Source organism: Motacilla alba, chromosome 7 (assembly GCF_015832195.1).
Source record: "Motacilla alba alba isolate MOTALB_02 chromosome 7, Motacilla_alba_V1.0_pri, whole genome shotgun sequence".
NCBI classification, from domain to species: domain Eukaryota; kingdom Metazoa; phylum Chordata; class Aves; order Passeriformes; family Motacillidae; genus Motacilla; species Motacilla alba.
In genome coordinates, this window is record NC_052022.1 from 12,242,644 (window position 1) to 12,269,023 (window position 26,380).

The 26,380-nt window shown below is 40.4% G+C and overlaps 1 protein-coding gene across 3 annotated transcripts in view; it reads right to left on the reverse strand.

The window, feature by feature from the left end:
- Window positions 1-26,380, reverse strand: part of RALB (RAS like proto-oncogene B) — a 47,663-nt gene that overhangs the window by 14,357 nt on the left and 6,926 nt on the right. The window contains exon 1 of one of the 3 annotated variants that reach the window (XM_038142522.1): window positions 12,234-12,409. The exons of 1 other annotated variant lie outside the window; for it this stretch is intronic. Coding sequence is in view for 1 of the 2 variants with exons in the window: in XM_038142521.1 (XP_037998449.1) it covers window positions 11,485-11,654 (170 nt within the window). In the remaining variant the exon portion in view is untranslated. Of the gene's footprint in view, window positions 1-11,484; window positions 11,862-12,233; window positions 12,410-26,380 lie in introns of those variants that run through there. One more of the 3 variants, XM_038142521.1, reaches the window with a different exon arrangement.

Genomic DNA, 26,380 nt, shown 5'->3' on the forward strand with positions numbered 1-26,380 from the left:
CTTCCTATTCTGTACATTAGGCATCCTTAAGGCAGTCAAAACACTGACATTAACTTATCTGTTCACAGAAAAACAAGTCTTGGGAAATCCAACCACTTCTCAAAAAAAGGAGCAGTGTCTAGAAGAACCTGTGACAACTGTAGTTGCTTTAAAGCACTACTCAAGTCCCTTCAGCTTAAGGAGCAAAGATTTAAGACAAAGGGTCTTATTGCATATGCTGAAGAGCACACTCCGAGTAGGTGTCCAGACAAGACACCCAAGGCTGTGGTAAGATGCCTCCTCTACCCTACTGCTCTTCACTTGTTCTTTGGGCACAGTTTACTTTACAGCAAGATTCACCCTCCTCTGACAGGACAAGAAGCAATCCATTAGGCAGTCAGTCAACCTATTTAATTTCCATCTGTCACTTTACCCTCAGGTTTAATGACACCATGTTAAACTTCATATGCTAAGTGTCATAAGCTGTAAAAACAAACAAACAAAAAAACCAACCAAACAAACAAAAAACCAACCCCACACCCCAAACCTTCTGAAAGTTTATTTGGGGGAGTGAGGTAGGGGAGGTGGTTCCTTCTGGTTACCATTCACCCTGCTTTGAAATAAACTGCTAGACAGATGCCATGTCTAGCATGGCATAAACTTTGCAAACAAAGAATAAACTTTTTCTAGCAGTCTTTCTTCTTCAAGAAAATAGAAGTAATTACCTGTTTCATCTGTTTTAGAAGATAAGAATTAAGCCACTGACTTGATAACACTGTGTTTATTCTATAATAGGTAACACACAGCCTTATGCACAATAGGAGCTTTGTGATGCTGGTGAAAGATGCTCTTCAGATCAAGAAAGGAAGGTTACACCAGCCACAGGCTGCCCACATGAAGCACAGAATCTACAATTCAAACCATAGGAGTTACTAATCAGCTGTTTTGATTTAGACTTCTGAAGATCTCTACTTAGCCACAGGACTAATCAAACCATGCCGCCTTCAATGTAAGATATCTAACCCTAAACTCACCAGCAATTTCAGCCTTCCTTTATCTGATTAGATTGCAATTTTTGCAGGTTAACGAAAGCCTCCTGAACAATGTTGTGTCATTCTTGGCTGGTCCCTTGAAACTGAGCACTTCAAGGCAATTGTTTATAAACAGCTTAGTAAACTGCTTTTTCTCCACCCTCTCCTCAACCTAAACAGTAAAACTGCTCAGAATGCAGTTTACAAACAGAACTGGTTTACCTAATAGCAAGATTCAAAGACTATGACTGAATAACTACATGTATTTCAAACCAGACCACACTCACATCCCTGTTTATTTCACGTACATTAGGACGACCACAGCTGCAGAGCACAAAGGAAAACACTCTTGTCACTTCACAAGAAAGAAACTTTGCTACAGTTCATCCAAGTACATGAGAAAAAAAAAGAGAAGCTTCACTAAGTCTACCTGTTTTTCAACAAATACTCTGCTGCTGTAATAAAAGAATCTGAGACCAAAGGCTTTAATTGGAATTGCTGCTAGTTCTTCCATTCAGTTTGAGATTTAAAACTGAAATAAAGCTCTAAGCTCAAAATTGCTGAGATCAGCCCTTGTTCTCTTGCTGTGCAGCTGATATCTTTGGACATTTCTTTTCATTGCTATCCTGCCACTGAAAGCAGCCATTCTTTGGATTTTAAAACAGGATTCTAGAAACCCTTAGCCCAATAGTTTGACAGAGGAGCTTTGTTAAACCCTTCAGATACCTACTTTTAAAGGAAAATCTGGGTATTCAACCTATTATAAAGACTTAAATATGATGTCATCAAAAGCCAGCACAGAATGAGCAAGGTTTAGCAACAGCATTTTAGCAATCCTCATTTATCAGAATATGAATTAGAGGCTTTGAAGTGTTTGGTTCTGTGATATGCCCATAAGAATGCAGTCACAGAAATTCCCTGGATCACAAAACTAATTAACAATCTCACTGAGCTATGAACTGTAAGAGCTCCTCAGCCATTCTGAGGTTACCCAGAAAATATTTAAGTACTGAAATTCCATTAGTTTTCAATGGACTGTAAATGCTCCAACTGGTAATTCAACCAAAAAAACCCATTTGAGATTAAGTGGCATATTTAATGCTACTGAAAATTTTAGGATATGCAGGCAGAAAAATTACAAATGCTACTCTGTCCTCTTTTCCTGTGCTAATATCTCACCTCTTGGTATATACCCAGTTAATAGTTTCCAAGCTACACAGAGATAAGGGTGTGTTTGGTAGAAATTCCTGCTTGGGATATCCTCGTATCCTTCCCCATGTAATGCTGGACATTTCTGTCTTCTCAGTTGTGCTTATAGATTTTTCTGAGCCATGTTTAATTGGATCAAAGAATTCATTCAGCTTGAGATGCCTCCCAGAGCACATTGGGGTAGTTTTGCAGTCCCCATTTATATCACCCAATGCTGCCATCACCATCCCCAGTCCCTCAGTCCCCTCTTTCTTGCCCCCGGCTGTTCCAGCCCATCTCCTGCTGCAGCACAGCCATTCAGCACAGCCCACTGGGCCTGCCAGCCACATCTGCAATGCCACACACACCTCAGAGCTGATGTGAAGGGAGTTTGAACAGCTAAGGCCTAAGCAGGTTTAGCAGCCAAGCAGTTGCTTATATTGCTGCAGAAACAGAGCAGTTCCCTGGCCCTGATTACAATTCACTCCTCAGACAAGGGGCAGCCACCACCCGGCTGCAGTGGCCAGGCTGAGCACTGGAGTGAAACCTAAACCTCAGATTTGCTTTTGGTAATCAGGCATTTTCTCTCCCTATGATCTACTAGTAGACTTGCAGTTGCCACAATAAGGGCACTGGAAAGGAAACTCAAAGCAGATTTTGAAAACTTAATACTATATAATATCAGGATGAAAAGTAAGAATTTAAAGCAAGGAACTACTTTACTCTGTACACATGAAGGGATCTAACCTCTTTATATAGGCCAGACTCTTGTTCAAAGTGGCAACAACTATATCCCTAAATGTTACAGAGAAAAACTCAGAATAAATATATTCACTTGATACACTGAAAGTTACATTACACCAGTTTCAGACAATTATTATTAGTTACTAATCCTGCATAAATCCTCCAGAACTGTGTATAAACTTACAGATATTGGCTGTCAAATATGCTCTGGCAAGAGGTACATAAACACTGCTAACTAACAGACACATGAAGCAAGACCAGGACTAGCAAGTTCACTTTGTTACAGCAGTTAAAGGTTAAACCAGAACCTGAAGCCAGGTCTTTATTGTTCTGAATCTCCTACAAGGCTGGGGAAATGATAGGCACAGATTGAAGAATAATTTCAGTTCAGAATTGGTTTTCATCAAAAGAATCAGACTGGAGTATTAGCATCCATAATCGGAAAGACTGCAGACTGTGAGATGAACTTGTACTGCAGGAGAGTCCCTAAGACTTGCTCATCTGGAAAATATCACAGGGAGTATAAAACCAATATTTTTAATATAGTTGTGATCAGGAGCCCTCTCTGCATGCACGAAGAGGACACAGGTATCACACTAAAATATTCCAACAATATCAATAGCATCAGACATGCAGCTACTGGATACCAGCCAATTAGGATTAAAAATCTCTACTAGTGACCCTGGTCTCCGTACCATATCTTACTTTTCACTATTTCACACATTTGCATGCAAAGCCATCTCCAGCTCTTCACTTAAGACTAAAAAAGTTTAATAAGATCAAGTGATTTTGAGAAGAGTGGACTTAGTATACAAAACATTTTTTGGCACCTACAGTTATGTAGAACAAGAAGAACAAGAGACTCCCAGGTGCACTGCTCCTTTAACTGATCAATGTCCTTGCAACCTACTAAGTCTAGCATGCTGCTCTTTCCAACAGGTTATAGCTAGACTTGGATAATTCCATCTTTTAAGGCTCTGTTTAGATCTGGACCACCACAACAGTGATCCATCTTAAGTACAAAATACCAGTATATGCTCACATTCCCCACAATCCCCTCCATCCTGGCCAAGCACAGCTTAACTCTTCTTACAAGTTTTCAGAGATGCATCAGTGCAGTTTGGAAAGCAAATCTGACAGCACTTAACTTACATTTACTTGCTAGATGAAATTCTTAAAGACATGCCCTCTCACATCACTCAGTACAGGCCCGTTCTAGGTTACTCATTACAAATAGACAGACATTACCTTACACATCAGCAGCAATCTCAAGCCAATAACCTTGCTAAGAATAATCTTGATGTCTAAGAAAAGATGGAACTAAATCCTGTCCAAGTCTGTAGCAAGGTTGCAACCTTCAAAGATTTAGTCACAGGAAAGAATCAGTCTGATCCATTGCTCAGAAGAGCAGCACTTTAAAGCAACCCTTTAAAATGCAGATCTTAAGCTGAAGTTAAATATAAGCAAACATATATCCCTGTTCCTAATGAACTTAAATATCTGAATTTGTTTGGTCAGGGGGTTTTTGTGGGGATTTTTGTTGTTGTTGTTTGCTTGCTTTTGACTGACTGTTTATTTTTAGAATTCCATCAGAGTGAAAGAAAAACAGCCAAGTAACTTGTTTGTGAGCAGTAGCTCAGAGAAGAAAAAGTACTTCCCTCCAGTGTTTTTAAGGCACTGGAGCACACCCTCCCCCACCCCCCCAAAAAAATCACATTGATCTATATATAAGTAAATAAGGTTTCAATGTCATGCTATAAAGCTAATGCTCTTAATAGCCAGGTATCAACAGTATCAAGAGATTGTCCTTGCATGTAGGCAGTACAGTTATAATAACTGCCTCACTGTTGCACAGACAGCATGTACACATCATAGTTATATAGACTTTTATGGGAAATAAGTAGGAAACCACTCTCCACATTATTTTCCATATTACTCAGTACAGAGCAACTAGTAGGGCATATGTAGCACCAGATAGAATATACTCTTTATTTCAGCAAGACAGTGTTAGCTGGAGTGAAAGTCATAAGACAGTAGTGCCAATACAGCTAAAACACTTCTTCTGTAGGGAGATATCTAGCCAGACCTCTCCAAGTACTTTCTGAAAGCCTCCAAGTCTAATATTAACACCCAGAGGACACATTGCAGACAGACTACAGCAGAGAGGGATCTACCGTGTTGCTCTTAGCCTGCAAGATCTTGCTAGAAAACCTGACAGACTTCTTCTACAAGCACAAAGACTGAGTTAATACCATCAATCAGTATTACTATGCTAAGAGTTTGTCACTATAGTGGTAACAGTATAGTTGCCTAATTACTTAGGGTGAATTATGTTCACACTGTTCACACTAGTTAATTTGGCTCATACCAGAAAAGTGACACTCAGGCAACAGACTTGCTCAACAGCCTCACTCCCACTGACTTGCAAAGTGTATTTCAATTACACTTCCTTTGAAAGCTCACCCATGCAGAAACATGTCCATCTTTGACACACAGCATACACAAAGTCCACCAAACCACTAAGAGACAGTGGTGCCATGCTTCAGATAAGTAATCTCATACCAATTTTTAACTGGATCTCCAAGAGCATAACAAATGCAACAGCCAAGTCAAACATGTCAGATCACACAATCAGTGTCTTAAGTGGCACTCTAGAGCTCAAAATAACCAAAATCTTACCTCAGTACGAGGCTACAACATGTTTCAGTTACTTCAGTGAAAAAGCTGCAGCTATGTAATCCACAAGAAAGTTATCACTACCACTGATTTCACAAACTCCGACAAACGCCCGTTCAACCGAGAAGGGTGCTACAGAGTAGCAGGAGCTCTCACTACTGTTACCCAGTCCTGGGGCTGTCACACCCTGCCCATTGGTCGCACAAACATGGCACCAGACACTGCAGACAGGCCACAAGCTGCTACTGTTGCTTCCCCAAAGGATGTATCTCACTACAGCATGCTTCCCTAGTGAACTGGACATCTGGGATAAGTCACAAGGCCAAACATTATTCAGGTAATACCCGCAGAAGCAACTCTCTCTGCCCATACAATTACATTCCTTGCTTGCAAACTGAAGTTAATGTCTCATGCTCACATCTTCATTCGGAGAAATACAAGCCACTGTTGAGACCACATTTGATGCAGATAGGCAAGCAATAATCCCCCATCCTGAGCTCATTCTTAACCACAGAATCCCAGATCCCTAGGAGCACTCACAGATCACCTTCCTATAGCCTATGAAGGTACTTCCACTATTTTAAGCACTTCACTGCAGGGTTCACATATGTATACAGTGAGTCACTAAGCTCCCTCAATCAGGCAACACCACACAAGCGTCAAGCACTGAACCTTTCCCTCCATCTTTCAACCAATGCATTTACATCATACAAAACAACAATAGTGACATTTAGTACCCATAATTCAGCTGCTGTGTTAAATCACCTTTAAATAGATTTCTTTACTCCAGTTCCCCAGTGAGGCAGAGAATACCACACCAAGGTATTCTGCACATGCAAAAAGCTGCCTTTCTACTGGACTAGGAACAAATGTTTTCAATATCAGACAGTTTTCCAGACTACTGTATTCATATATTTTACATCAAAGCCAAAAGCAGTATTTACATCTTCACATGGGAACTGGATTATTAGACCAGTACAGGGGTCTTATGCAATTTCAGCAGCCCTATAGTTGAGAAGGCTAAAAAGCTGTGGAGAGCTTTACTTATGGGAGAAGTGCTATCCCTGGTCTCCCTCATAGAGTGCTGTGCCTACCACTATAAAAACATTTACAGCCAAATGTGTGCTCTTCAACACGGCCTCCAGAGTGCTGTAGAATTAAGAGTGGCACAATATAACATGCTTGGTAACTCTGGGTTTGGGTGGCAGACTATTAACTCAGAACCACTTGACTTCAACACAAAGAATTAGGACACATTTAGCTCAGAACACTTCCCTTTATGACCTAGCAAATGACAGGTCACATGAACATACAGAACTAGTGCAGAATATAAACTGTGCGTTTACTCTTGTGTGCTCCTGGAGACATTTCCTATCTCTGCAGAGCACTCAACCAGAATAAAAAAAAACCCCTACTATTCTGATACACAGCCAGCTCATCTCAAAGCTGGTGCTTTTCCTGGGAAATCAGCACACCAGGGTGCTTCCATACACTAATGCATGCAGTACAGGGAACAAGCTGGAGATGTTGGGGGTCTGTGTGTAGCTGCAAGGGTTAGAACCTCACTGGGATCACAGAGATGAGCTGGGATAGCTCTCATGGCTACAGCGCTGCTGTGTGCACGGCTACAGGCTCTTTAGGACAGACCAGCAAGGCAGGAGAGTTGTCTTTCCCATGAGAAAAGCTGAAGTGCACAAAGCTCTGCCTAGAGATGATCATGAGCCAGCTTATGGGTCAGGAGTAGCAGTCAGCAGGAGCACTGGACTAGGCAGTCTCCACAAGTGCCTTCCAGCCTCATCAACTTTAAGTCAAGTCTGTGCCCAGCAATGCAGTTGCTACAAATCTTATCTGTGGGAAGGCCCATTTTTCAGCTTGCACAAGTAGTACAGCAGAGCTAGAAAACTTAAAGCCAATCCATCACGACTAACACTTTATTAGAAACTTTATCTAATACTATAAAATGCACAGTATCACCACCAACTGGTCTGCCTAATAATTTTTTAATTAGTTTCCTTCCATTAAAACTTCAGAACAGATTCAACCAATAAAGCCTACTTTCAATTTAGTTTGCCTTATAAGACAAACTTAAAAGTAAATTTCCAACGCCTGCAGAATTGTTTAAAAATTGATTCTTAAACTGTGTTTTAAAACATGATAAAATGCAAAGAAAGATTGGAATGTATGCTTGAAACTGTTGTTGTCTTTTGAAATACCATTTCTTAAAATTTCTTGGCTATTCTATTTTATTACATGGTAGATAAAAGCAGAAAGCTGCCATAAAAGTCAGTCAATGAGACTTCTTGGTGAGTACACTAATGAGAATTCCTTACCTACCCAAAATGAAATCTCACAGTAAGCCAAGAACACTAAATAGCAGAAGAGTATCATCATGGAGAGGAGTTGCTTACTGCAGCAGCAGTTTAGTGGAACGGCTGTATCACAGATCACTACACACTTTACAATTAGTTCATTTTCATCAGGGAGCAGCTTCCCCAATTAGCAAAACCACCTTTTTTCCAAAAAGCTGAGGCAACTTGATCTAAAACTACTTCACTTGTTAAATGTCTGCTTTAGACTGGTACCCAAGACAGCGTCCTCTGGAGCAGGGTAGCTGCTAACCTTACAAAACACCTACTTTAAAAAAAAAAAAAAGCCACTTTAGTGTGTGTTCTGCAGGATGAAGTCCAGGGTTCAGGTAGATTATTCCTACAAATAATCTTTTAAAGTGCTTTGTCATGTTAACTATAAACCTGTAATATACTACTCTATAACAATTTTGTCTATAAAGTGGGATTCTTTCCTCTGTTAAACCTGTGGTTCAAATCACCAGCTTGGAAAAAAAAAAGTCATCAATATTAAATCCAAGCTGGAAACATTCTTTAATATATCCATCTACCATGCCCAAAACAGGGGCTAAGTCTAGGTCTCCAGTACTCTTCTGAAAAATAATCTTTCACTACAGGTAAAAATATATACAGATAGAGCTAGAAACCAGAGAAATCACAGCATCTGCTTAACTCAGCGTGTTCCAAGCTTTCCAGTTCTATGCTTTGACTTCAGATTAGTTTTGACACATTCCAAATTTAAGATGAACATATTAAAAACTCCAGTTTCGCTGCATTATTAGTGGCCTAATACATTTCACACTAATCACTTCAACTGACAGCAACACTAATTCACAAAGTAACGGCTGACAGGATTAAGTCTTCAACAAATGCTTATAATCCCAGAACTGATTTTTTCAGTCTTCAACTTGTGATCCAGCAAAGATTCCTCCTAGTCAGGACTGCATTTCCATTAAGTCTCATATTCATGTAATCAACCATTATTTCTTTTGTCAACAAAGCTTCAGCAACAAGGGCTGTGGGCTCAAGGCTCCACAGCAAACAGTTGAAGTTCTAAGCAAGCACTTTGTTACCATAAAGAATCAAGTAGCTACTTACACATCAGCCTAAATAACATTCTCACATTACAAGCTTCCATGACTTTCATTTTGACAGGTCTTGAAAAATACATTTGCACATCTCAAGCACAAGAGACAAAACGGATCCTCTAAAATTGCTATTAAAGCAGTATTTGGGAGAACATGAAGAGATAAAGCATGAGTTATACAGACTTATCTTGCTTAAATGACAAGACAACTTGATATTTCTGGGGCAGGCATGGAGGAAGTTGGTTAGCTCTGTTTAATGAGCTAAAAGAGCTACCAATAAAATGATTGCTCCATAGCAGCTGTTAGCAAGGACTTTTAAAATATATGTTCTGAACCTCTTATCAAGAGGCAAGCATCAACTGTATCATACAACAAAAGACACAAAATTTATTATTACCACTAGGAGAGTGAAACAACCAAGACAGTTTGCTGACCTTGCTGTTCCAAGCAATAGCAGGCAACAAGCAATGGAATCTTATCAGCACTGCTTGACAGTGATGTGGAACAGTTAGCAGAGACATGGGGCTCGAAGGTAGATGAAGAGAGAAAACCTAAAAACTGCAGGTTTTTATCAGTAGGAGAGTATTTCCAACTGAAGACAGAGTCAGTTTGAGAACATAAGCTGCTATATAACCTGGTTGATAATTAGGATCAGCACACCTCCTAAGTGAGCCATACAAAGCTACTTGAAATCAGGCACCCAGGGAATGAAAAGCATCAAGCACCTACATTGCTCTACTTCTGTGGCCTCCCCAGCCACTGCCTTTCACTCACACCCCTGGACATCCTACTGCCATCCCAAGTTGCTTGCTACAGCGACAGGCAGAAGACACCTACTGACCTCAGGCACTGTTTGTCTTGATAGCACTGTGCACTTGCACTCCCATGGGTGCTTAGTGCCTGCACAGCTGTCCTGAGAAACAGGCTCTCTCAGTACCGCTGCTAAGAGAGGCTATTAATTCACATGAATCCGTTGTGTAATAGAGAGCAATTCATTTAATCAGTCACATGGAGCTTGAATCTAGTTAGTAGGAAATGATTGAGTTACTGTGCAATTATCCACTGCGTGGAAAGTGAACAGGTTTACAGGACAAGAACAAACTATGAACCAGATTCCCAAACCATGATGCTAGAGCTTGTTCTGCTGTTTCGTGTGGCCATTTCTGCTCCATTCACAGGACAATTTTGTTCCATGTGAAGCTTGGACCCCAACACTTCTTAGAGAAGCAAGTAATTTTATCCAGCATTTGGTCAAACAACAGTAGGTGCAAAACCAATCAAGCAGGTGAAAAAACTGAAGAGTCCAAATGAGGCATTAGATCACAGAAACTATAAACCATCCAGGATTTCAGCGTACACATCCAAGTGGCCCAGGCAGTGTCCCATCATTACTGACTTGATTTGATCAAAATGCCTCAACTGTTCTTCTACCCAGATAGCCAGTACCACTGCACTGACACTCAGTAACAAGTTTGAGAGTTTTAAAGGATGGCCAAGAAAGGATATTGTCTAGTCAAATTAAGCATTCAGTTAAGAGCTTTCGTAAAGCATTCCACCTAAATCTTTAGACTAGAAATTCCTCTGCAGTATATACATCACACTAGCAAAAATAGGTCAGTTTCACTTTCTTCCAGGCATGCAAAACAGAATCAAGCTGGCTTACTCCAAAAGAAGTGAAATAAACAATTTACTACTAAAAGTCTAACACAGGAAACTTGTTTACAGGACTAGTCTGAAGGCTATTTTATTCCTAAATTAAGTATTTAATAGAGGAAATAAATGCAAAATATTTTACCATGGTAAGTTGGTATCATCTGATCATACACAAAAATCCAAGTAGTTAAAATTATTCTAGCAAGTCTGCTATGCATGAATAAGTGCAAAGATGCTATTGTCAAGGAAGATTGAGCTGTTACTATTAAATTCTATATATTAAAATTTTTTCAGCCTTCAAGCAAATCACTTCCAAAAACCACAAGTCTGGTTCCGATTTGTTAGTTCCTACTTTCACTTTAACAACTTTAATTGGGGTGTGGGAGGGGGAGGGTCGGAGCATGGAGTGTTTAAGACATTAAGAAAAAAAGACAGCTTTTCTTGAAAATCATGTACCTCTGAGGATGAGGACAGGCACTTCCCTGTCCCTTAGAAGAGAAACACGGATCTTGGAACCAGAGAAGTAATGCTAGAACAGTTGAAAAAAAAAAGCAAAACCCAAAACTACTCAGACTGCACACCTCAGCTTTGAAAATGGCAAGGGTGCTCCTTGTACAGGTGCAGTCTCCTTGTTCCCTTCCACCATGAAAACACCCAGGCATAGTCAAGGCTAAGTCTCCTGCTCTCAGAACAGAATCGATTCAACAGGGCTCCAGCAGAATGACCGAGTTAGGCCTCCACCAGCTGCTCAGGAAACATGACTGGGCTGCTTTGTCTCACCTGCCTCCCTGCCCTTCTCCAGGTAAGGTCACACTCAGGCACCACCCTTCTCTTCCTACAAGATCTACACCGGTACGGCTGCAGGGAGGATAAAGACGGGCAGAGAGAGAACATACCCAGATAAAACAACACTCCCCAGGAACTTCTGGCTCAGCTGAGACCACCAGCATCCCAAACCCTCTGTTTATCTCCCGCAGACGAAACGTTATCACTTATCCGACGGCACCAAGGGAAGGCAGGGCAGGCTGCACTAACGCTCAAGGCCAGCTCCTCCTCGCCCTTTCCCTCCCCCACGTCCCACTCGCAGACCGGAGCCACGGCGGACCCCGGCTCCGCCTCAGCCCGGCGCCACCGGGAGCCGCAGGAGCGGCCGAATCCACGAGCGGGGCCTCTCGCCTGCCGCTGCGGCTCCCGCGCAGGCCCGACGGTCACCGGCTGGCCCCGCTCTCCCCTCGCCCACCCCCCGTGCTCTCCCACGGCCGAGGAACCCCCGGGTAGAAGCCGCGGGGCTCGCCTCATCCGACACACCCGGGAGAGAGGGGCTTTCTACAGCACCGCCGGTGACACCTTCCTTCCCTCCCTCTCCGCAGAGCGCGGAGTTGGGGGGGGCTCAGCCGCATCCCCAGGCTGCAGCCAGGACCCGGCGACTCCCGCCTGCCCGCACCGAGAGCGCGGGGCCGGGACGGCCGAGGCCCCCACCGGCCCGGGGTTGGGGTGGGGGGACGCCCGAGGTCGCTGCTCGCTCTCACCTGGGGGCTAAGGCCCGGCTCCACACGGCGGCTCCAGCCCGGCTCCCGTCTCGGCTGTGCCCCCCGGCCCCGCTGCTCCCGCTGCCGCCGCGCCCCGGCTCTCATTGAGGGGGCAGCGCCGCCGCCCGCGCGCCCCCGCCGCGCACTTCCGCCCTCGCCGGCGCCGCTCCCGCCGGGCCCGGCTCCCCGCGAGCGCGCGCCCGCCCGCTGGTCACGTGGCGCTCATGAACCAATCCGCTTTGGGGCGGGGCCGCGAGGGGCGGGCCCCGCCGTGTGAGGGCGGGCGCTGCCAACGCAGCGGCGGAAAGGGGCTGCGCGCCCCCCGGCAGCGCCCGGCTGTGCCCCCGGCTCTGCGCAGGGCCCCGCCGGGCGGCTGAGCCCGTCAGCCCCGCAGGCTCAGTCTGACCCAAAAGAATCACAGTCATTTAGGTTGGAAAAGACCTTTGAGATCATCGAGTCCAATCCATGACTAAACACCACTATGTCAATTAGACCATGGCACAGAGTACCACGTCCAGTCCTTCCTTAAACACCTCCAGAGACGGTGAGTTCACCACCTCTCTGGGCAGCCCATTCCAATGTCCAATCACCCTTTCCGTAAAGCATTTCCTCCTGATGTCCCACCCAAACCTCACCTGGTGCACCTGAGGCTGTGTCCTCCTCATGCTGTCCCCGGCTGCCTGGGAGAAGGGTCCGATCCCCACATGGCTACAGCCTCCTATCAGGAAATTGTAGAAAGCGAAAAGGTTCCACTTGAGCCTCCTTTTCTCTAGGCTAAACACCCCCAGCTCCCTCAGCTGCTCCTCACAGGACTTCTGCTCCAGACCCTCCACCACCTTCATTGCCCTTCTCTGGATTCGCTCCAGCACCTCAATGTCCTCCCTGAACGGGACACAGGATTTGAGGTGTGGCCTCACCAGTGCTGAGTGCAGGGGCAAGAGAGGAAGTTAGGAAGGGCTCTGTCTTAAATACATCATGTATTTATTTCTACCAATAGATGCAGAAATTAAGTCTGAAGTCAGAATGCAAAGGAATGTGAGTGTCCCTGATTTGGCTCATACGGGTCGGGAGTGCTGAGTGCTTTATTAAATCATTGAGCTGCAATACTGCCACGTGTGTGCAGCACGGAGCAGTTTTCACCACTCAGGAAAAGAAAGTAATGGCTATTGCTGTATTTACTGTGATTATTTCTTCAAGTCTTTATCAGTTCTCAAACCCAAATTCTCTCGTCTCAATGTCACTAATCACATGATCAGGTATGTGATTCTATCTTGCCAGTTACAAAAGAAAACGTACCTTCTCTCATTGCTTTAATTTGCTTCATTTTTCTAGGCTTCAATGTTGACCTATTTGAATTCCACTCACCAAATTTAAGAGTGAATATGTCAGGTAAAATTATTCCTTCTAGAAAAACATGCTTTGCATGATAACACTTTGGGAAATGATGGAAATTACGATTACCACTGATCTCTGAGGGATTCAGCCCCTCTGGGACAGAAGTAATACGTTAAATAAGTATGTTAACTCCCACTTTCACACTGCGCTTCTATGGGGCCTCCTGCAGAAGAGAAAGGGAAAGAATTAACTACGTTCTAGCTCTATCCACTGATGGCTGGGTGAAATTGCATTTTCAAGTTGGAGAACATAAAAAAGGCCTGTCACTTAAAATAAATGCAAAAAAAATTTCATCCTTAAAAAAGTGATAGGTGAAACAATGGCCTATTGCCAAAGCTAAAGAACATGGAGGAGGAATTTGAAAGAGATTTCCTAAAATCTGTAATTTCAGAGTTGGGAAAAAATGCCAGGAATTGGAAAAAAGGAGTTGCAGAGGCAGGAAAAAAAAAAAAAAAAAGTAGTGTGGCTCTGGGAAACAGCTGAATACTTCAGGACTGCAAAAAAAAACTTCTGAGTTTTTCCTCTTCTCAAGGAAACAACTTTTTCTATGTTGATTGCAAGTCAACAGGATTTACATCATTCCTACATCATCATCATCAGTTTCTCTTCCTAACTCAAACTGCAAACCACCAGATTTTAGTTAACTCCTTGTGAGGAGAAGTGAAATTATGAAATTAAGGTATTATGAAAGGTCCTGATTACAGCAATTCTTTCCCTCTGCCTTTTAGATTGCATCAGAACTGCACCAATATTCATCCTGCACTAGAAGCTGGCAGACTGAGAGCTATTTGCTATTTGATACCATCCACGCAACAAAAGAATAAACAGAGAAAAAAATATTGCCAAATGTGAAGGAATCCTGTTTTACAGCTAACACTTAAATTAGCCAATTTGTGGTGTTTCTAGGATTAAACAGGGATGGTTTTATTATAGATTGTGGACATTTGTATGTATGTGGTCCTAAAAACAAATGAACAAACCCAAGAAGACCCAAGCAAATAGTAATTAGAACTGTTTACTATTTATCCTGTGACTGTGTCTCCATGGACATCTTTCATGCCATGTGGGCATTGAGGTGGATTCATTGCTCTGATGGGACGATTCACTGAAGACAAACATTCTCAGCAAATTGGATCTATGATTACAAACTGCCAAGAACCTGGGAAGCTGAGTCTTTTCAAACTGAATGCAATACAACTCTCCTGCACATACCACAGTGCTGACACTTCCACTTTCCCCTTGCACAAAAGAGGGTTAAGAAATTAACCACATCTACCCTGCTTCTGAAAATTGTTTAGGGGAAACCTACTTCTTTGTAGTAATCCACTCATGACAAAGAACATTTGTGTGATGCCACATTTTGAATTATTATGCATGTTGCCTGGTATAATCTCCATGGTTACAGATATATTTTTTTCTGCTTATATTTTTTCTGCACTTTATGAAGAAAAATTCTATAGAACAATATAGGGGAGAAAATTCCTTTCCATTGTCATTTATATTGCATTTTTAAAATTCTATTTGCTTTCACTCTCTAAACAAGTAAAATTTCAGTAGAGATGGAAAAATTTGTCTCTGGCTGTTGCTTTATCCTGCCATAAAATCTTTTAAACTGCAGATTCTTGGAGATGGGGACAGTATTTTTATGCATATATTTAGTTTCTAATCCACTAAGAATGTAAGAGGGCACTGCGTGTCACTGCCGGAGTCATAAACAAGAGTGTGGTGGGATGACTGAACAGTAAATATTTTTTCTTTGCAAAGATTAGGACTCATGCTTCCCTTCTGAGCAGTTCTAAATAGAAATTAGGTGAAGTTAGTTCCAGAAACTGGTGATGGGAAAAATGTAAATCCCAGCTATTTAGCTCTTTTCCTACACCATTTGCAAAACTGGTTATTCTTTGATAGTATTCATAGGGGAAACAGGGATGCTTGGGGAACAGAAACACTACCCCCCCCACTAAATTATCTAGAATGCTGTAATGTCCCATTTGTTCCCAAAATACCCAGTTTTTGTATGTGCAGAGTTGAGCTGCCAGAGTTAGTCTAGGCTCAGATAACTTGTAAGAAGAGGTACATGTACATAGTGTGCCCTCAAAGAGAGTTTGTTCTATATTAAAAATAATGTAGTTAAAGATGATTTTCTATTTGGGCATGGATAGCCTAACAAGAAGTACATTTTACAGATTATTTGTATACTTAAGAGAATGCAGCTGACCTCACCATGATTTATGAACTTCAGCATTCAAAAACCATAAAGCAATAAACTAAAATGTATCTGAGACAAGCAATGAAATATGACTCTGATTTTGGTCTTGTATGAGATTATGGTGTTTTGACTGTACCATTCACTTTATTTTTGTTACAAACAGCCGGAAGTCACCACACTAAAATAAAGTTCACTGTCAAATAACCTTTCCATTTCAGATACAGCTGGGATTTGTCAGGATCATATCACAAGGTCATTTTTAAGGAGATTCTCACTGGCATTTTGTGAGGTAAGGGATTTCACATTCCAGTTTTACAAGTGTTACACTTCTGATCGTCATGATTATCAACACCATGACAGATTTAGGGCCTGATCTTGGAACTTTTACAGAAGGAGCTAAGTTTATTGTAAATAACTTGATAGCCAAGAATGAAAAGAAAATAAAGGGTCTACAAAGAGTTAGAAGAGGTCATTCCATGGCCCAAAGCCAAGATCAGTTACACATATATAATTTTTGGCATGCCATTTTTAAAAATGCAGTTAAGATTGTGGTATTATCATAGTTTGTTTAAAGTATCACAGTTTGTTTAAAGTACTGGACTACTTTATCATAAGAAAAACCCAACAACGTTCACCTTACCTGTCACTTTCTGCAGATTAAATTAGTTCCATACTGGACATAGCCATGAGATTTTTTCCCCCTTTTTTGCACCTGTATGATAAATATTCAAAAATCATTACTTTTTTTCACTCTTTATAGTTCTTTTCCTCTTTCAAATAGCACCTGATTTTGCAGTTGTTTTTTGTAGGTCATGTTTCCTAACTGCCAGTCACTCTCCTTCCCCTTTGGACTCCCTCCAGTGGGCCAATGTTTCCTGAAGTGTACTGCTGAAGCAGATACATTAAGTGAAGCTTTACCTGTTAAATGTAGAGTAAAAAGTGTGCCTTAGTGTCTTACAGATCACACTGAAGCCAGTTTGGTAAAAACATGAAGTATTATAAAAATGGATAAGGCAGGAGATTTGTTTTTAGAATAATAAGCAGCTAACACAGTTGAGGATTCACCTCTGAGTTGAACAGTGCTACCTTGTTGAACAGCTGCTGTTGGAAGGTAGTGTGAGCATGCTTGAAAAAAATTCGTGCTAACAGATCTTGTCCCCCTTATTTTTAAATCAAATTTTCCAGATTAAAATATTGACAAATATATTACATTAATAATGAAAATTACTGGCTTTTATAGCAGCCAGCATCCTAGCAGTGTGGGAGCAATACTTCAGAAAGAAAAAGAATTTTCAATTAAAATTACATTATTTTGAAGTACTTACTTCTGTCTACAATCTCTAATTAAGTTGATGTAACTTAGAATGAGGTTAAAATGTCTTTCTGAAAATTAAACCAGATAATTAAACCAAACTTTTTAATGTAAAAATATTGTGACCATGAGGGCCCTTAATTTTAGTCTACTATCTTCATTACTCTAAGTGCAGTTTTTCCTATTCCACGTTTAATCACAAGATCTTTTGCAACTGTTTGGAAGCTTTGATGCCCCTTCACCATTTAAGTGGCAATATAATTTTTTTTTTCCTAAAGCACCTCACAACCTAGCAGAGAAATCCTGGCAATTGAATTTTGTAACACGGTTTTTTCTTATGACAGTATTTTACCTATTCAAGAATAGCACTCCTAGAATAAACTCTGGCACAACTTGGCTAAAAAACTATCAGACTTTCGTTGCATCTACAATGTAACTTTGCTGGTAACTATTGTGCTGGGAAATACCTAAAGAAGGTCTAAATGGGAACTTGATTGGAAAATCTCTTCTGGAAGTTCTGCAAGAAGTTATTTGGATGCTGAAACAAGTGGCTACAAATTTTGTCTACAAAAATTCCTCTTCAGCTGCACTTTGCTACAGATACTACTCCCTAAATTTATACCATATAACACTTCACTGTTTGTTAGTTCCTGTATTTAAATACAGAGATGAAAGCCTTAAAAAAGTGGGTAAACTGGGTACTAATCCTTCCACCAGTGAAGTTTTTGAGGAAGTTTTTGTGTATACGAATACATTAATCTAAGTATTGTCCTCAACTAGAGAGCTTGTTCAGCACATTATACAGTCATAAGGTAATATTGCTGCATTTGAGAAATCTCCACTACTGAGCTGAGTGTTAGTTTATACAGCATTCATTTCTAGAAAAGACACATTTCTTGTGGTTGATAAGTCTACAGTCCGCAAAGTCTACTAATACAGCCTACAAAGAGGCCCTCCTTTTTTTCAATGTTAAATTGGTAAGAGTACAATATGCTTTGCATTAGAGGATTAAGGAAAGCAATTTCAAAACAAGCATGCATTGTATCCTGTAACATTTGGGCTTTTGAATTGTTTTTTATCTTTTCAGTGAACAGGAACACACACTTAGGATCTGTCAGAAGAGTCAGAGATTAACTTTTTAGAAAAGACTATTTGCTAGAAGCTAATTATATCATTAGTAGCAAATTGTGATTCAATATATTATTAGCTTTAATCAATATTCAATCTGCTAACTCATTAATAAATAAGTTGTAAATTAAAAAAAAAAAAAAAAACAAACCCACCACTACATTCTGTCTTCTGATGCAGCTTACAGTAAATCTTCTATTCCTTTGGAAAAGCTTGGGAGGAGGTGTGCTGGTTTGTGGGGTCCTCAGTCTACAAAAGTAATGTACCTTGGCCAAAAAAATAAGTACATGACTCTCTCAGTTCACAACCACGGCATAAACTTCTCTTCAATCCTCAAGTTTAGTTATTTCATTTGGTTTATTTCTGGGATACTATAAAAAAATAAAACAGGAGCACTGCAGTAAAATGAAGGCGAAAAAAATTGCCAAGAGCCAGGAAGTTCTGAGTTGAGACTTCTGATACTGTGGATAATGTGGGCAAGCAAAGAGGAAATATAAGGAGGGAGGAACCTGTGAGGGGAGGGAGAGATGCATATCTATGTGGCCATATACACATTTCTAATTTAAAAGTTGAAGCTGTTGTGATTTTGCACAACTAAAATTGTGTTTAAGGGTCAGAAATTCTGTTTGTGCCCAGAATTCATTGAAGCTACACTGGATTTGTAGCACAAGAGAACTGCATGTAGTCACAAGCAAATCCACATACTCTTCTACCTAGACTAATGTCCTCAAAATAAAAAACTGAAATCCCAAATTCATCTCATATTTGCAGCCTAAAAGGAGCTGTTTACTGGGAAACAGTAAATATTTGCTTTAATTTAGTCTGGCTTTTCCCTTTCATTGCAGGACCATGTTTTAAGACCTTGCAAGTTGTGTTACAGATGTGCCTAGAGCAGAATGGCCAAAGAATGGCTTCTTCAGGCATTTTTTGATAACTACAGTTTATTAAATAGTGTCATATCTTGGCTTCTCAAATCTTGTTTTCTTGTTTTGACATTTTAATAGATGAGAGCAGAATCTGTGTATATCATTTACTGCAAATCTGCACCTGTACTACTGCTGAATCAGTGTGTCTGTAATGCAAATGCTGAACAAATTAATGCAAAAAGTTCCATCTATTCAGAATGAAAACCTAAAATTTACAGTAAGAAATAAACCTATGTCTGCATCTTCTAAAAGTCCTTGAGAACTATGATTGCATTTAATCATACAAAACACCTTTGTGTAACTTGGAGATCTTTAGAAGAAGCTTTACACAACCTTTCAGAGAACAATAAATCAAACTCTGACTTTTCAAAATTGTTTCACTGCACTCAGGCATAGGTTTCATCTGAAAGCTGGATTTCTTGAAGGGCAACAACAGACCTTTAGTCTATTTTTCCTGATCAGATTTTCAGTAGCAGAAAATGAATTGGTTTGATCTGGCTCACATAACTACAGTTATTCCGTTTATAATTCTTGCCATTTTTTAGGCTTTCCATTTTCTATGCAACAGTTCACTAACCTTTTAAATGGAATGATAACCTGGTCATAAGATGTAAAAGGCCTGCTTTTCCCCTAATTTCTGTCTGTGAAAACACCTGCAAAATGCTAAATGTCAATTGATAGAGATTTAATCACTAGACAAATGGTCACATAATGTGGAGAGGTGGCCCATAATCTTATTTTTCCATTCTCTGGAAGCAGTGCACAATGCATTAAAATTAATGTGCAATCTTCCTTCAGTTCTTTCCAGAAAAAAAAAAAAAAAAAAGAAAAAAAGCAGTCCTTCATTCTCTTTGGAAAGCAAAAGTGCCATGGATCTGGCCATTGTGACTGCAGATATCCATCATGTCAGATGCAAAATGCAACAGTCATGTCACGTCCATGCTAGATTCAGCTTGATGTAGTTCTGCCTTTTCAGTTTCCTTTCACGGAGCCTAAGCAATGTGACCACCTGCTGAATCCCTCTCTTCAGCGTGTAAAGAATCCTTTGTCTGGATCAGCTGGGCTTCTTTGACTTCTTAGCTCAGAAACAGTTTCCTTGTGGCTTTTCTTATACCTCTCCAAGGGTTTTCTTCGGATAACTTGGGAAACTTTCAATTCAGGAAAAGATGGTAAAACTCAATTCCTTTTCCACTAATAGCTGATTTGCACTTTCTTGCTTTGTTGTATATCAGTGGAGATAGGTCTAAACTACCATTTCTAAATACAATCTGAATCATGGAAGAAAGAGTTGCAGCACTATTCTGCTGGCAGTTAAATGTCCTTAAACTTCAGGACTCATCTTTAATACTTTATTAAATTGAGCTCATCTTTACAATTCTTATAATTTCTTGTCCAGAGAGAGCTGTGATTTTACAAAAGTTTTCAGTTTCACTAAGCCATAGCTAGCTTTTCTGCCATTAAGGTTCTACATATCTTACAGAAGTTTCATTTCTTAGTTCTTGTCATGCAGACAGGGCAATTAAAAAGTAGACGCAGGTAAAGATTTCAGCATGGGAAAAAAATCAAAACTTCTGATGGAGAACTATTTTGCAAATAGAAGTAAAAGATTTACTTAGCTTTTACCTGTGTTAGAAGAGTTGATTACCAGCATTAAAAGTTAGGAATCATTATAATATGATTCCAGAGGGCCTTAGGAGACCTCGGATCCAGGAGTCTCTTCCAGTTAAAAGCAAATGAGATTTATTCAACAACTTGATGACAGTGTGGGAAACACTCTGTCTCATCCCCAGAATTTTCCAGCTTGGTTTAAAGCTGTCCTCATGAGGTGACTCCACACACAAGATCCTTATGACATGAAGTTTAACTGCTGGCTTTTGACATAGCTGTTGCACGACACAGGTGAACTACCTGATAATTATCATGTCTGCTTCTCAGAAATGGGTATAAATCAAAAATAATCTTTCCTGTCAGTTCCCAAAAGCCCTAAGTGTAAAAACAACGTGTGATTACCATGATTTGTCCTTGGTTGCCGCATCTACAGCATCAATTTCACCAGCAACTTTCACCTTATCTCTTCTAAAATAAAAGCCCTTTTAATAAAAGGGCTGCCCTCCTACCATGTCAGTTGTTCCAAAAGCAGCTGTCATAAAGGAGGATACAGCCTGATTTTACAGATCTCAAGGTCACAAATCAACAATGAAAAAGGTTGTAAAATTTATTTCTCTAAAAAGATGGTTTCCATCTCCCTAAAGCTAAATATAAGTTTCTTTTGGTTACAGAAGAAATAAGACTTTTTGTGCTTTTCCAGTCAGCTAATGGAGGACCACACTCACCTATCTCTTTAGAGACTTCTTTCAGTATATAGCCATAATTAACAGGAAGAGCAGCCTTTAAAGCTGGCCAATAAAACATCTGTCATCTTTTTAAGATGTACATTCCTTCTCTATTAAGCAAATTTCAAAAATGCATCACAGGTTTGGATTGTGGAGAGACTCTAAAGCTGCTGCTACAAGAGGTGTGAAAGCATGCTACTCCAGATTAGAAAGTGCTGAGCAGCAGACAGAGCTACGATACATTAGAAGGCACCACACTTGTGGCTACTTCTGATCTTATTTTAGATCCACACCACAGAGCTATTTCCTATTTGTATTTTGGTCCATGTGCATTTTTAGTTCTCTGAGAAGCATGCTTTGTGTTCCAGCAGGAGATTTTGAGTCTGTTTTTATTCTTATTGACAAATATTAATTCTAAGTCCATTTCTGTTAACTCCAAACTTTTGACTATTCATTTTTCAGGAGAATGTCAATGGCTCGTTGCTCCAGGACAGAACTCATTTGTATTCTCAACTCACTAAAGCAGACTTTTCCAGCCTGCCGGAGACACAGCTCCAGTTATTTGGGCAGCCAGAGCTCTCATTCAAACCTGAAGTTTTGAGTGAACATTTTTCTCATATGCTCCTGATGTTTTCCAAATCTACTAAACCAGTCTGCTGGCAGCCTTATTCTAGTTATATAAAAAATGTTTTAGTTCCAGCTCTTACTCTGTTCCATGTACAACCATTTCATTCTATTCTGCCAAAATTTTTCCACTCTTGTTCTAGTTCCTGTTAATAAAATGCAGTGTTTCCTGGTCTGCATCCTGTTAGTGCTGACACAGTCTCCTCATATCCAGTGTGGGTTCATCCCACCAAGGACAGGAAATGTTCTGCTTTGCTGATTCCAATCTGACCAGAAATAATGTGGGCAAAGAAACTTTTAAGAGGGATAGTTTAGGTAAGAACATGACAGTTGAGAATGTATCAAACTCAAAGGGACAAAATATCAGAACTGGCTTGAAAGTCCTTGATAAATGGTAAGAGTAATAGTAATAAAACATAGTCTGAGATTTTAGATATATTCACCTAACATCACCTTTCTTCTTTGTTTTTCCTAAGGCTTTTGTTTTGGTTTTTTGTGATAGTTTTCTTTTTGTTACTTACAATGGTTTGAGCACATACCAATTTAAACTTATACTATCTAACAAATGTTTCACAAGTATTTTTTGAATGTAATGTTGCTAATAATAACTTCATGTGGAATCACCTCTTGAGGTTGGCAGCTTTAAACCTGCCATTTAAGCTGCCATTTGTGACCAATTGTCTAAAAAGACAACCAAATCCACTTCTAAACTGTGTGATTGACTGTGGTGGGTTCTTGAAACATTAATATTACAAAAACGGCTGTGGAACTGGCATTTGTTAGACAAGAAGTGAAGGACTATTAGGGCACAAGAGGCTGAACTCTGAGAACTCACCTTGGCCTAGGGGATATGGAAGTTTTGTGTATAAAGACAAACCACTGTAATTCAAACTTTGCTACTTAGTCACATTAAATAGATTTGAATTTCACAAATTATCAAGTGGCCTGCAGTAGCTGTGCTGCTGAAAGAAAGTTCTCCACTGAGAATATGAATGGGACATGACATAAATATTTAAGCCAAGGCACAGCACAAAAAGGGGAAAACTAACCAAGTGTGCTTGTTAAAGCTTGATAAAGGGAGACAAAACAAAGGCAGGTAAGCCCTCAGGTTCTTCATTTCACAGCTCCCTTGAGCAAATTAGAAAGTCACAGTGGAGGAGAGTACAGTTTAATGGGTACTTTGCACAGCCACATACAGAATCATGGCTTCTTTTTCCTAACCAAACCTGAATATCCTTCTGCTTCAACAAGGATGGGTAAGGGATTTGCTGTGTTAGTAGGGCCTTTTTAGCTGATTTAGCATGACTAGGCAGGATGTTGTCCTTCCTCTGAGATTGCTAACGAGTGCCAGGAAGTATTGCCTTCCTTCCTGGCTCCAAGCTTGCTACCTCTACAACATCCTATGCCTCTTCTGTCAGGGCTTCCTTGCCAGAATATAGAGCAGATATCCACATGCTGCTAAAAAATAGAGAGTCCAGATATTTCTGGTGGATGCAATAATCTTATTTCTTTCTTCTCCTCTGTTGTATAAATAACCATCATGTTTTATCTAGTAGTGAGTATTTTCATTGTGAAGGACCAATCTTTATTATGATACACTTTACTATGATAATTATTATAGCAATGTAAAATTTTGGACATATAGATTAATTAGAATTTTGGAAAGCAATAGTTTTGACACCTTTGGGTTTGAAATATGCTATGTCAACTGATTTGGGTATGTTCAATATACCTACAAAAATTTGAGTATGTTCAAAATATCTACAGTTATTTTCTTTCAATTCTAGCTGACACAATTACATGTTTCAGCTCTGTAATAATGGATTTTCCCAGTGATGACTCAGAGGAAATAGTCTCTCCATGCAATTTTTCATAGAGTAAATCACAGATGTTTCCCATAGTTTTCACTGAAAAAAAGTGCTACTGTTCTGCTACAGCAAGAATTTAATGCAACTCCAAATCAATACTAGCCTAAATATGTAACCAAATGTAATTTCATGAAGTTGTGACCTCACTAGAATAGTGCCTGGTTTGGGAACCTTTTTGCACTGTTACATAGCAGATGTGCACTTCTGAGCTACATTAGCAGCCTGTAACACAAGGCAGCACAGACTCAGCTTGTCCTGCTGCATAGTCTAAGATACTGGGAATGAATCTATTAGCTGCAGTATTACTGGCCTCCTCTCCTCTTCAGTTCTCTCTGTTTCAACAGTTATGACCATATTCAATTCCAGTGACTTCAGCACCAAATCTGGATATACACTGAGATGGCAAAGTAGAATTTGACAGCTATTCAAGATGGAGCTAATTTGTATTGTAAAATTACATCTTGTTTCCTTCTTGATCTTCACTATTAGCTCAGCTGGTCAGAGTATGGTGCTAATAACAACAAGATCATGGGTTTGATCTCCATATGGGCCATTCACTTAAAAGTTGGACTCCGTGATCCTTATGGGTCCCTTCCAACTCAGGATATTCTCTGATTCTGTGATTACAGAAAGTTACAGACATAAATGATGCCTTAAAAGGCATAAATGATGCTTAAAGACAAATGCCCCTTCCTTGTGGAGATTATAATCAACAATAAGTAATGAAAACACAATATAAAGAACTACTGCCAGGAGGCAATAGATTCTTTCCAGAGAATATGCTTTCCTATGGGACTTGCATGCACTTAGTCATTCTTACTCTACAATCGGTCCAGATAAAGTCCTGTGTTTCTTTTAAAGATGTAAATAGCAACGCCTAGTGGATTAGCATAGAAACACGTTATGGAAGAAATGCATCTTAGGAAGGATTTGAATGAAGATAGCTTTGAATGCGAGTTCTTCCAGAAATCTTATCAGAAAAGATTTTACATTCAGAGAAGAATAGTTGCTGCCTTTTAATCACAGTTACCTTCTGAAAAACAAGCACTGAAGAGAGATAAGGAAACTTTCTTGTAGACTATTCCTATTATCAAATAGCAACTTTGCTCCACCCTTCCCTTGTATTTGGCTTCTTACAGAGTGCCTGGAGCTGCTGTTCTCTTCCAAGATTACCTTCAGAAAAATCCCCTGCCATTATCAGACATGCTAACAAAAGAAAGAAGTGTATACCACTTCCAAAGAGGAAAAACATAATTAACTGCCACTAATCAAAATCTGGAGAGGTACCCTGTTAGTTTGACTGAGACGACAATCAATGATTGTCAGCTCAGGACTGTGATTTCATACCTCCTACCATTCACACAGTCATACTTGGGCAGTGAACCAGGCTTGAGGGGAAGGCTGGGTGGAGCAACAGGCTGCAAGGGAAAATTACTGTCCCTTGCTCCCTACTCTGTATCCCATCCCTCCTCTCCATCCCCCAACAAGTAGGAAATGAGAACAGCACTGGTGGAGAGGTACTGCTGTTCTTACCTGCTCAGCAAAGAGATAAGGCAGCAGGCTATCTGGGAGTGTTTCTTTTGTATGTCCAAGCACTCAAAATCATTCAGACACAAGCACAGCAACAACTTCTCTGTATTAGGGTGCTCTCCTTGCCCACATTTCCTTCTCTTTGGGAGGAGGCAGCAGCTCATCCTGAGAATAATCCTCACTCCTTTCCTTCTCTTTGGGAGGAGGCAGCAGCTTGCTGGTTGGAATTTCCATAGAAGAGGTGTTTCAAACAAGATGGAAGATCCTGCACACCAGACTGGGCCGGAGGGCTGCATTTTGAACCATGCTGGTCAAGAATCTCTAAAATTCATCTGTGTCAGCCTGACTACATCCACTCTCTGTGCTCAGTGTTAAGAGCTTTTGGAGATCACTGTTTATATCTGGACATAAAGACTCTTATTCCATCCTCAGTCTTTGTGTAAACCTTCTCTTTGCAATAGGACACTGCTCACAGCAGGGCTACACAACCCTATCAGGATAGTCTCAGACAGTGGGCAGCATTACAAAGGAAACTGTCATCACCCAAGAAATTCACACACAGTTTGTGGCTTCTGGAGTCATCAGTCCTTACTGGAAACAAACAGAGACCAGTATGAACAGGCTGAAGAATTATACTGAACTCATAATTCTGACAGTTGTAGCCAGTTGATTTTTCCTTGGTTACCTCATTTGTTGTCACAACACTTCATTCTGGAACAGAAACCCAGTGGATAAAGCATGGGATTAGTAAATTAGTAATTTAACTGTACCCTTAGCACTAGTCTTTATGTACTGTGACAATGTGGAGATTTTTGGACAGTA